The sequence below is a fragment of the Vulpes lagopus genome, chromosome 13 (genome assembly GCF_018345385.1).
Source record: "Vulpes lagopus strain Blue_001 chromosome 13, ASM1834538v1, whole genome shotgun sequence".
Lineage (NCBI taxonomy): Eukaryota > Metazoa > Chordata > Mammalia > Carnivora > Canidae > Vulpes > Vulpes lagopus.
The window spans coordinates 11,734,603-11,747,319 of record NC_054836.1 but is presented as its reverse complement, the minus strand read 5'-3'; the positions used below and the strand labels follow the sequence as shown (position 1 = coordinate 11,747,319).

The window sequence follows — 12,717 nt, the reverse complement described above, 5'->3', positions numbered from 1 at the left end:
GACAAAAACCATTAAATGATGTGTTGAAGATACTACTAATAATATTTCACATTATGATTATGGCCTCTGCATTGAAAATCTATGGGAACTTTTCCAATCAATTTTCAAATATTTACACAGCCTCTCTGAAATACTATTAAAACACAAAACCAAAAAAAAAAAAAGATCTTTGAAATAATTTGAATGAATGTTTTACATGTCAAAACTGAATTAATAAGACCCTATTACCATAGTCATTAATTTTAACAAGTCTCCTAAATATGTTCTGTATTAGTTTTCTTGATTGTAAGATGTCAATAATATGGAAATATTTTTTTTAATATAACAGAACATTTAATTACATCCATTTCCCATAAACACACTAGTCATTTAATGATGATTATATTGGCCATTTCCATTGGTTGGCAGGAGGCTCTTCCACTAAAGGCTCCCATGGTTTCCACTGTACCATTTTTCTTGCCAGACTTAATTCATTTTCAGCCTGTTAATAAAAATTTTTAAAAGATCAATTGATTACACTGATTAACAGATATTTATCATGGCTAATGACTGAAATATAATTAGAACTATTTTCATATTAATATCTAATAAGCTGTTCTACTATCAAATGTTGAACATTACTAATAAAATTACCTTAATTCTCATAGCTAGACAATCATGAGTTAGAAAGGATAGCTTTTGATCTTTTTCTATTTGATTAAAATTTGCTATTAGAATGTTCAAATGTTTACTTGGTGAAGTTTCAATCTTAATTGTCTGTTTTGCCATTAGACTATAAATTCTTTGGGAATAAGAAGTATCTATGTCAATGGCTTTCAAACTATTTTATCATGGCCCACAGTAAAACACAACAAACAAATTCTAAGGGATCTAAAATACACACATATGAATAAAACAAAACTAATAATATCATTACCTTTACTAGCTATGACACATTATCTTCTATTATATTTTTTAAATGCTAGGCACAACCCATCTAACTGATTTCTTGACCCATAATCACTTGAGACCCACAGTTTGTAAAACAGTGATCTATGGAATGCAGAATATCATAGGTGCACAAAAATTACTGATTAATTTCCTTACATTAAGTTACATTTACCTTTTTTCTTCAAACAAATTTATAAATATTTAACATTTTTATCTTTTTATTTCACATTTTTTATACAACAAAACGACCTAAGACAACTCTGGCCAATTTAGAAGAACACTTGTCAGGATGTCAGAGAAGGAATTCAAATACAGAGTAAGTACCAGAGTCTGTCATCGGCTGTAATTCTTTTTTTTTTTTTTTTTAAGATTTTTATTTATTTATTTATTCACGAGAGACAGAGAGAGAGAGGCAGAGACACAGGCAGAGGGAGCAGCAGGCTCCATGCAGGAAGCCTGATGTGGGACTCAATCCCAGGACTCCAGGATCATGCCCTGGGCTGAAGGTGGCACTAAACTGCTGAGCCACCCAGGGATCCCACAAGCTGTAATTCTATAGAAAAGGCAATGCTTCATCTAAAGCCAGTGGTGCCAAATAGCCCATCTATGTTTCCAAGAACAGTCTAAAATAAACAGTGTGTTAAAAAGTACATTAACAGAAATCTGAGGGTAGAGGGATTTACTGATGCTGAGATGAGAAAAGAGCATAAATACTGATTAAAAATATCCCTAAAGATGGCTGTTTCCCTGACTGCTCTTTGGCTTGGGTCTCTTTACCATTCATGCTTTCTTTAAGCCTCCAAGGCATTGTGTAGTGTAGGGAGGGTACCTGACCCTGAATATCACTAAGGTCAATCCATTTCAGGTAGCTGGACCCAGGTGCACATGACCCCGTTACCTATTCCTTCCTTCTTCCTGGGCTTCTAACATAGTACCTTTACCTTATTTACTATCCCTCTAGAAATGGGCTGTCCAAAATGGTAGCTACTACCTACATGTAACTATTCAGTAAGCATTTGAGATGCAGCTAGTTCAAATTCAGATCTGCTGGGTAGGCCCGGTGGTGCAGCGGTTTAGTGCCGCCTGCAGCCCAGGGTGTGATCCTGGAGACCCTGGATCGAGTCCCACGTCAGGCTCTCTGCACGGAGCCTGCTTCTCCCTCTGCCTGTGTTTCTGCCTCTCATTCTCTCTTGTGTCTCTATGAATAAATAAATAAAATCTTTAAAAAAAAAATTCAGATCTGCTGCAAGTATAAAACATACAGAAGATTTTAAAGACTTAGAATAAAAAGAGAATGTGAGATATATCAATATTTTTAGATGTTTCAAAATATTTTAAATATATTAGGTTAAATGAAACATTATTAAAATTTAACCTTAATACTGTCTATGAAAATGTGGAGAACTGCACAGCTGACTTAAAAATACCTAACTGGGATCCCTGGGTGGCGCAGTGGTTTGGCGCCTGCCTTTGGCCCAGGGCGCGATCCTGGAGACCCGGGATCGAATCCCACGTCAGGCTCCCGGTGCATGGAGCCTGCTTCTCCCTCCGCCTGTGTCTCTGCCTCTCTCTCTCTCTCTGTGACTATCATAAAAAAAAAAAAAAAAAAAAAAAAAAAAAACACAAAAAACCTAACTGTACCCTGAGTCTATAACTGCATGATAAATTAGTGTATCAGTTAAACTAAAGTCATGATCAAAGTAAAATCTGACAGAAAAGAAAGAGGAACAGGAAAAGGACAATAATAAGTTAGCAGCAAGTTCCCACATGGTACAACAGCTGGCAAATGAATAGAAGGCCTTTGAATGATTGAGTCTACATTCAAAAAAACTGTCTAAATGCCCTATTCCTCTTTTTAACAGAGCCATCTAACAATTCTTCTGAATTTATATATCATGTCTGTTGGTGATATACCTCCCTAATCACCTTTCATTTGTCCTTTAATAAAACTCAAAAAATAACTGCATTTTTTTAAATACAAAATGTACAAATTAAATGAAACAATTGAATATCAATCAGATGGCTTATAAGGGTAGACATCTAAACCTATAATATGGGAGGGGGAGCTGAAGTGGTGAGGCATAGGGGGAGAGTGATTTGATCAAGTAAAAATTTTAATAATCTCTATATATGAAAGAAAATATTCAGTTAAGTCAAAAGGCAAAGAAAAGACTAAAAAAATGTTCAAATAATATTGCAAGAGTTTAAAGTTAATCTCTCTTATTTTAAAAAACACTCAAAAGAAATATAGAAGAAAAACATTAAAAACAAATGATAGAATAAAAAGATTAATTACAGTATTTATAAAACACAAAATACAGGAACATATTTTAAGTTTAACCTTACTTATAACTGGGGGGAAAAATGCACGACTTAAAAAAAAAAGGCACAGATATTTTAATCTAACAGTCAAAAATACATTTTAATTTTATGATTTTATGGTTCAAAATATCTGTATTTCTCCATATTAAAAATATGCTAAGCCCTTAATATATAAAAGTGTTTCTATCTAAAAAGATAAAATTATTCAAATAATAGTAATATTGTGTTACTCCTCTGAACTAAAGGCTAACAAAAACACGCTGATGAAATTCAAGGTGTATTAAACTCCAAATTTCCAACAGAAGCCTCATAAATTCAAGTTAAAATTACTGATATTTAATTGACATGTACATAATTGAAGTATTTCCTATATGTAATTATTCTTGTATTGAGAGCTGACATAAAGAAAGAAACTTAGTTTTCCTTTTTTTCTGAGATGTCAGTTTTGTGTCTCTTAAGCACAGTGCCTCTGACCATTTAAAGCCAAACATCTAAACAGTCAACTTTTTCTTACCTGAAGAATCACCTCTTCTAGTTGGCCACCCTGAAGTTGGTCTTCTAATTTCTTAACATCTGGTTCCTATAGTTTAAGGGAAAAAAAAGAAAAAAAAAAAAAATTTAAAAAAAGGAACACAATATCTGAATGTTTCAACATCCTAATTAAAAAGATGCAAATATAAAATAGCATTTATTATAGCAAACATAATTAGTTTTTCTTTCATTATACCCTTACTAATGTTTGCCAACTATCTGGTGGAAAGTCTAATCTCTCTATTTTTATTGCTTTTCTGTCTTAATATTAACTGCTGATCAAGAGTAAGGAATATGATATCCATTTAGTCTTTCTAAAATACAGATTTTAAAATACTACTTTATTTTCTTAGTATTTCCTCTAATTCCTCCGTTGAGGTAAATGCTACCCTGTGACACAGAATTCCATTCCTAGGTATATACCAAACAGAAATTTATAATACATTAACCAAATGGCATGTTTAAGAATATTCACAGCAGGGGACGCCTGGATGGCTCAGCAGTTGAGCACCTGCCTTCTGGCCCAGGGCGTAATCCTGGGGTTCCAGGATCGAGCCCCATGTGGGGCTCCCTGCATGGAGCCTGCTTCTCTCCCTGCCTATGTCTCTGCCTCTCTCTCTGTGTCTCTCATGAATAAATTAATAAAATCTTAAAAAAAAAATTCACAGCAGCACAAATTATAACCTCAAATTAGAATCCAAATGATATATAGAGAATTAATGAATAAATCATAGTATTTGGATATAACAGAATACTATATAGCAGTAAGAATATATAAATTACTTGTAAAAAAAAAAAGAATATATAAATTACAACTATATGCAAGAACAGAGATGATTCTTTCAAACATAATATTAAGTGAAAGAAACCACACACAAAAGAACACGGACTGATAATTCCATTTATAGAAAGCTAAAAAAAAAAAAAAAAAAGTTAAAAAACCAGGCAAAATGAATCTGTGGTGTTAGAGGTCAGAAGAGTAGTTATCTTTAAGAGGGGAAAAAGCAGGTTTGGACATTCTAGAAATGTCCTCTTTTTTGATTTGGCGTTAATATGGGTGTGACTTGTGGAAATTTATCAAGCTCTACATTTATGATTTCTGCTCCTTTCCTTATGTACATTGTTCTTCAATACAAGGTTTTTTTTTTTTTAAAGTAATGCTAAAAGGGTACTAGCAAAATACAATGACATGTATTTATTACTAGTAAACTGAGCTTTGTGAGAGCCAGAAACCATGTTCTATATTCTATACATACTTACTAATATGTAAGTAAAGTATAAAGAGGATGATTTTTTTGGCCCACAGACAGAATGAAAAGAAGGGAAAAAAACAAACAAACAAAAAAAAGATATTTTCTACAGGAATTGGCATGTTCCTGCTTCAGGGCATCTGCTGGCTGACCAGGGATAACTGCATGGCTTGTTCCTTCATTTCCATCCAAGTCTTTGTTCATATATCACCTTCTTAGTGAGAACCACTTTGATAATAATTTATATTGTGGTAGGCTAAATAATGTCCCACAAAATGTACATGACCTAATCCCTAAAACATATGAATGTTAGCTTGTGTGGCAAATATTTTGTGATTAAGAATCTTGAAACAGAGAGATTATCCTAAATCAGCCAAGTGGGCCCTAAATACAATTTCAGGTGTCCTTATAAAACAGAGGCAGACAGAAATTATGCATAGATGAGAAAGGAATGTGACTACAGAGGCAGAGATTACAGTGATGTGGCCATAAGCCAAGAAATGCTGAAAGCCACCAGAGCTAGAAGAGTCAAGGAACAGATTCTACCCTAGAACCTCTAAAGGGAATGCAGCCTTGTCAACATCTTGATTTGAGCCTTTGATACTAATTTTAGAATTCTGGCTTCCAGAAATGTAAAAGAATAAATTTCTATTGTTTTAAGCCACCATGTTTATTAGAACAGGCACAGGAAACAAATATATACTGTAATATCCCTCATCACTTGATACATACCACTCTCTTTTCATTTTCCTTCACTGTTTTTAACTATCTTCTATACACTATGTAATGTACTTCTTTATTTACTTACTTCTTTGCCTCCCACCATGAATGTGTAATCTCCAAGAAGGCAGGGATTTTAATCTGTTTTGTTCATTGTCATAGAGGCACTAGCTTCCATGCCTACAGGCATACAAGGCATAGAACGGCAATCAGTGTTCCTTGAATAAGTAAAAATAGTTGGAAAAGAAGGAAGGGGAAGCAGATGAACATGTCTGAGAAAGACTGTTTACCTCAGAATTAACTGAGTCTTGAAGCAAAAATCTGAAAACAAAACAGGGAAGCTGGTCATTGTTAAGAGATCTAGGAGACTGAAGAAAAGAAGGCAAGGAATGTTCAATAGTAATTTCAACTCAAGAGAATCCTGTGCTAGGAAGACAATTCAAAATTTGTCTTATTGAAGCTAAGTCAATACGATGACTTCTATTTACCAATGGCAGAATGTCATTAAGCTTAATAAGCTACCATGTACTGATCACGTATGTTAAGCGTGATCAGTACATGGTTTACGTATATTTTACATATATTATCTCATTCAGTCCTAACAAGTGTTCAGGTAGGTATTATTATACCCAAGTATTAGATGAGGAAACTAAGAGAAATGGACAATATGCCAACAGTCACTCAGCAAATAAGTATTAGAGCTGAAAAGAAAATTTTGGACAGGCCACAAACCAATACTTTTCACCAATATTCTATCTCCCTAGTGTAATCTGAAAAAATATTTACTTTTATTTCCATTTTAGGCTCAGTAAGTAGATGTTTTATAATCATAACAAGATTTACTAAAGACTTTGTCTGTGACTCTATTGAGGGTAAAAATCTGTAATCATTTTACCAAAAACAGGAATTGGTGATACAACTATCATGCAGTACTTGAGGTTGTTAAAAACTATTTGTATTTAGCCTTTTGGATAAACAAACATTTCTATGGGACCTTATATAAGCACCAGGTACTATGCTAGACTCTTGGGATACAAAGATGAATGCAATCATCAATCAAAAGTAATTTATAGACCAGAATATAAAACATAAGTAAAATACAGTGTGACAGGTACAATGGAAGAGAATCAAGGAAGTTCTCAATCTCTATTTAGGAGAGTAAGAAAAGGCTTCACAGAGGAAGTAACAGATCTTGAGAACTGAGTAAAAAGTGCCAGAAAGACAAGGTAAGGGGATTCCAGTTAGAGGGAAGAGAAAATACAAAGAAACACAAAATTAAATTGCATGTAATTCACATAACTATCAGCAGTTTGGTTGCTGAAGTACAGGGTATAAAATAGGAAATGACAAGGTAAGACTGAGAAGATAACCCAGAGTCAGATCTTGGGGCACCTTCCATGCATGCTAAGGACTTTATCCTGTAAGCCAGTGTTTCCCAAACCTGGCTGTACATCAGAGCCACGCAGATGGAAGTAGTGAGGTGAGTTTCATACAACTAACTCAGCAAACATTCTTAAATTCAGCCTCTGAGAAACACTAACCAGGAAACTACAAGAATGTTTTTAAGCAGGAAGAATCTGGATCAGATTTATATATTGGGGGAAAAAAAATCACTCTATTCACAGTGTGGGGCATGTAATGAAGTATAATGGAACTATATACAGATCACTAAGTTACAAGGCAACTGAAAGAGCCCAGTCAGAGAAAACTATTTTAGAACTAGTAAGTGAAAGTAATGACAGTAAGCTATTCTTTGGTTGACAATGACTAAGAGAGAAAAGAAAAATAGGGCAGAAGTAAGAGATATAAATATAACAGTTCTATTTTTAAGATAGGAATAAGCTAAATACATTTTGAGGCTATCTGGAAGATAATAAAATGAAAGGCTAAAACGAGAAAAAAATGATAGAGCAGAATAGAGAAGGAAAGTAGGGAAAGATTCAAAATGTTGAAAGAGCTTTACTTCGTGAAAAGAAAAAACGAAATTTCTTACTCAGTGATGGGAAAATATGCACCAGTCCGTTTTCCTTAAGGAAAACATGAAATCGGGCAGCCCTGATGGCCCAGTGGTTTGGCGCCGCCTTCAGCCCAGGGTACCATCCTTGAGACCCGGGATCGAGTCCCATGTCCGGCTCCCTGCGTGGAGCCTGCTTCTCCCTCTGCCTGTGTCTCTGCCTCTCTCTTTCTCTGTGTCTGTCATGAATAAATAAATAAGATCTTAAAAAAAAAAAAAAGAAAAGAAAGAAAGAAAGAAAACATGAAATCAAAAGAAATGTTGAACCTTCCCCTAGAGACTTTGTAAGTTACTTTCAGAACTGCCAAGCTAAGAATAAAAGTTCCAAATCAAATCTCATTGTTTTGCCATATCCCTAAGGAAAAATAATTATTCACTTTGGTAAACTAATAATAAGAAAAATATAATAGGGCCACTTATTACATATATGTAAATTACTTTTAGAGTTTATGAACACTTTTGGATAATTATAGAAGTCCATGAATAATTGCTAGTGTGAAAATGTAATACTTTAAAATTTTAATTGCACAAAAGTGCAATATAGTTTGGCATAAAAGAACTAGCAGCAGTCTATGGTATGTCTAGCTAGGGACTTTGATTTAGACCTGTAAAATGCTTGTATTAGTCTGCTAGGGCTACCAATAAAATACCAAAGATTGTGCGGCTTCAACAACAAAAAATTATTTTCTCACAGCTCTGGAGACTGCTAGTCCAAGATTAAGGTCCAAAAGGGTCAGTTTCTGATGAGAGCTCTCTTTCTGGCTTGCAGACAGCTACCTTCTTTCTTGTGTTCTCATATGGCAGAGAGAGCTGTCTCTTATAAGGACACTAATCTCATTGAATCAGGGCCAATCTTATGACCTCATCAACCTTAATTACCTCTATAGATGTTCCAGCCACCCTGGGGGGTTAGGGCTTCAACATATAATTTGGCAGGGAACACAGTCACTCCATTAACAATGATAATTTTTTTAGAAAGTAATTATGTTTTTTTAATATTTTATTTATTCACGAGAGATAGAGAGAGAGAGAGAGAGAGAGAGAGAGAGGCAGAGACACAGGCAGAGGGAGAAGCAGGCTCCATGCAGGAAGCCTGATGTGAGACTGGATCCCGGGTCTCCAGGATCACACCCTGGGCAGAAGGCGGCACTAAAACGCTGAGCCACCAAGGCTGCCCAACAATGATATAATTTTTGGTAATTAAGAGACTAACTTGGCCCTCTCTGTAATAAGCATTTTTCAAAAGTTTTTTCTAACAGTTTTGTTTAAACACAACATATTTTTTGTGTTCTACTTTCATTTTTCTCTACTCTGAAACTACAAAAAGATTGATGTATCTATAGGTAAGTCAACAATCAACAAAGGACTTGATAAAGAAGAGATGTACTACAATGTTAGCTTAGAGAAGGGACATGAGGTTATTCTTTCACTCCAGTATTTAATAGTGGCTTACATATGGAAAGCATTAGTAAACAGGAATTTGCTGAATGAAAGGGAAAAAGGATGGAAGAAAAGCACAGAATAGAAGAGCGGGGGGAAAAAAAGCAATTCAACTTTTTTTAATGGTGTATTGGAAACCATAAACCCAAGAAAACAAAATCAAGTTAGCTACTTACCGCTTTAACCATACTCAGCTTCTCATTTGTAATCTGTTCTGTATACTTTCTATATGCTGCGTTTTTAGGAATTTGCTCAAGAACATCAAGAATCTTTGTGTACAATATTCTTAGCCTCTGAAAAGACAAATCATATACATTTCCAGTTTAAAGTATCATCAAAGATTCAACAGAACATTTTAAAAAGTCTCACGAATTACAGAAAGATTCACATCTGTTTTTAAAAAGCATTTAAATCTTCCTTGTTACAATTTCTTCATGTCTTCGCCTTATTACCTTTATAATTGAAGGAAAATGTGAGCCTTGAACAATGAACAGTTGAACAGTTGACCCTTGAACAATGCTGAGGTTAGAGAGCCTATCACTGGCATGGCTGAAAATCCACATATAACTTAGGACTCCCCCAAAACCTGACCAATAACAAATATGCCTGACCAATAACATAAATAGTTAACACATACTTTTTATGTTGTATGTTATCACATATTATAATCTTACAATAAAGTAAGCTAGGGAAAAGATGTTATTATGAAAATCATGAGGAACACCTAGGTAGCTCAGTGGTTGAGCACCTGCCTTACTTAGGCTCATGGTGTGACCCTGGGGTCCTGGGATGTAGTCCTGCATCAGGCTCCCTGCAGGGAGCCTCCTTTTCCCTCTGCCTCTGCCTCTGTCTCTCTATAAGTCTCTAATGAATAAATAAATAAAATCTTTTAAAAAAATAAAAAGCAGATCATTTAAGGAAAATACATTTACAGTACTGTACTGTATTTACTGAAAAATACATGTACATAAGTGGACCCAAGCAGTTCAAACCTGTTATTCAAGGGTCAAGTGTATAAAATGGATACTTTTTATGTTGCATTAACAACATAGGTTGTATATAAGCCAAAGATATGGTAACAAGTAAAAATAAAACTGCATTCTAACTTACTGCTAATGATCTATTTGAAAATCAACTCATTTACTAAATCATTACTTCTCAAATTGCAATCCTAAGCACTACAAATTGATTTTTTTCCATTTTTCTCATTTGAATTTCTGAAGAAGTAAAAAAATATATAAAAGCAATGATTATCAAAATGATCAAATTTAACTTAATGTAGTCATAATACTTCAGCTTATGGTGACTGGGTTGGTCATGAAAATGAAGGTTTCACGCAGGCTTAACAGAAAAGGAACAAGAGAACTGAACTTAAAGCACAATGAATTTCAAGTTCACATACAGCAGTTAGTAGTAAAGCTACATGGTAAGAAACTGTTACACCAGATCATAATTCACAAGAGTTCATAAATTGTAAATATAATCACAAATATACATACATTATATAAAGAATTCTTTGTATTTAATTGTACAAAATCCATAGGTACTAACACCTAGTTTCATTCATATATATTCACAATATACATATGAATAAATAAATAAGAAATTAGAGGTGATTTCAAGGTTTTTGAACTCAGTCAACACAAGAATGAAACTGCCATTCATTGAGGTGAGCAAGCCTGAGAGAAAAGCTTTTTTTAGGGAGAAGAATAGGAACACAATTTGGGGTGTTTAGTTTGGGTTGCCTGACATTCAAGTGGAGATATCCACTCAGCAATTAAATATACAAGACTCTCAGAGGTCAGTGCTCAATACAGAAATTTAACAGTTATCAGTGTATAGGTAGTATTTAAAACCACTAAATTGAGTCCAGGCAAGGAGACAAATATAAATAGAGAAAAGTTCCAAGAACTAAGTCTAAGAACTCCAAAATTCCTAAGTGGGGATATGAGAAATAACCAGAAAAGTCAATGAGAGTAGGGGGGGGGGGGGGGGGGGAGACAAAAAACAGAAGACTAGGTGAATTCCCAAGCACAGAAGCGCTTGATGGAGACGGTGCCAAATGTCGCCAGTGCGGCTACTGAGTCAATTAAGATGAGAAAGGTGAGCTGACCATTCGATTCAGCAGCACAGAAATCATGGTGACCTTGAAAAGAGCGGTTCTAGCCAAGTCTGGGTGGAGTGAATTCAAAAGGGAGTAAGAGAAATTGGAGACAGTTAAGTCCAGATAACTCTTTGGAGTTATCTATAAAAGGGAGGAGAGAGATGGTGTGATTACAGAAAGGAAGAAAAGGAGCGAGGGAGTATTTAAAGTCTTCAGATGGAAGCATTCTGAAGACCCACTGGAAGGGAACACTGAGGACGCAAGGGGTTAGCTGCTAGAGCGATAGACGCGGTAAGGCAAGGTGTACAGGAATCCAAGGCACCGAGGCAGAAAAGGTGAGGCGGGCGTGGGGCGCGGTGGAACATGGAGATACAGGTATGGCAGGGTACTCATAACGGGACAGGTGAAGGCGCGGGAAGCCTACGGAAAAACTCAGCAAGAAAAGGGACTTAAGAAGGAGGTCATGGGGCGGTCCCGGTGGCACAGCGGCTTAGCGCCGCCTGCAGCCTGAGGTGTGATCCTGGAGTCCCCCGTCGGGCTCCCTGCTTGGAGCCTGCTTCTCCCTCTGCCTGTATCTCTGCCTCTCTTTCTCTCTGTGTCTCTCATGAATAAATAAATAAAATCTTAAAAAAAAAAAAAAAAAAAAAAGAGAGAACGAGGTCATGGAACGCGCAGGCGCAGACGCACGCGCACGGGACCCATCGACAAAGGACAGAGAAGACCCTGTTCTGGTCTCAAGGCGGCTCTCAGGCCGGCCTGTAATTTGGGGCTTGAAATATCCGCACCCCGCTGCCCTTTCAACCAGGATCACAGGTTCTACTCGTCCTGGGGAATCCGGGAATGGAGCAGCACGGAACGTACCTCGTGTGGACTCTCACATACAGCCAATCCCACAAGGCCGGTGGTCTGTTCAAACACAAAACACGATTCAAGCTGTTTACAATTCCGCGCGCCCGCCACGCTAAGGAAGGAGAGACCTACCACCCCCCACCCCCCTCCCCGCCCCGGCTACAACCGACCTGAAAACAGCTATCGGTCTCTCGGAGCCACTAGTTTGGAGAGAACGGGGCTACGGAGTGCGTCATCCCTGAGGCCCCAGCAGACGAGTCCGCCCAACAGCCTCGGCCATCCCGCGCCCGTTCCCGCCACCACCGCGGGGTGAGGGGCTTTCGGGCCGACTCTACCCCCACGGTCTAAAATCCAGCAGTGACCTCCATTCGCCTTACCTTCTTCAGCACACCCGCCATGACGGCGCCGACGGGCCGGGGACGCACAGCCCTCTGGGAACCCCGCTCAGACCCGCTCAATCCACCGCCGAGGCCGCCACACTATCACCTTGGAAACAGCTCCCGCCCCCCTCGCGATCTCCACCCGGCGGAGGCTTGCTCCGCCCATTCCTCGGTGGT

General features: G+C 37.0%; 1 protein-coding gene across 1 annotated transcript; it reads right to left on the bottom strand.

Annotated features, from left to right (window-relative positions):
- Positions 1 to 310: 310 nt before the first annotated feature.
- NDUFA5 (NADH:ubiquinone oxidoreductase subunit A5) lies at positions 311 to 12,648 on the bottom strand. Its single transcript, XM_041727736.1, has 5 exons — positions 12,538 to 12,648; positions 12,173 to 12,217; positions 9,384 to 9,500; positions 3,767 to 3,832; positions 311 to 481 (listed from the first exon to the last, which is right to left on the bottom strand). Exons 1-5 carry the CDS (start codon positions 12,556 to 12,558, stop codon positions 380 to 382), a joined length of 351 nt encoding a protein of 116 aa, XP_041583670.1. The 5' UTR covers positions 12,559 to 12,648; the 3' UTR covers positions 311 to 379.
- Between the last annotated feature and the right edge of the window lie 69 nt (positions 12,649 to 12,717).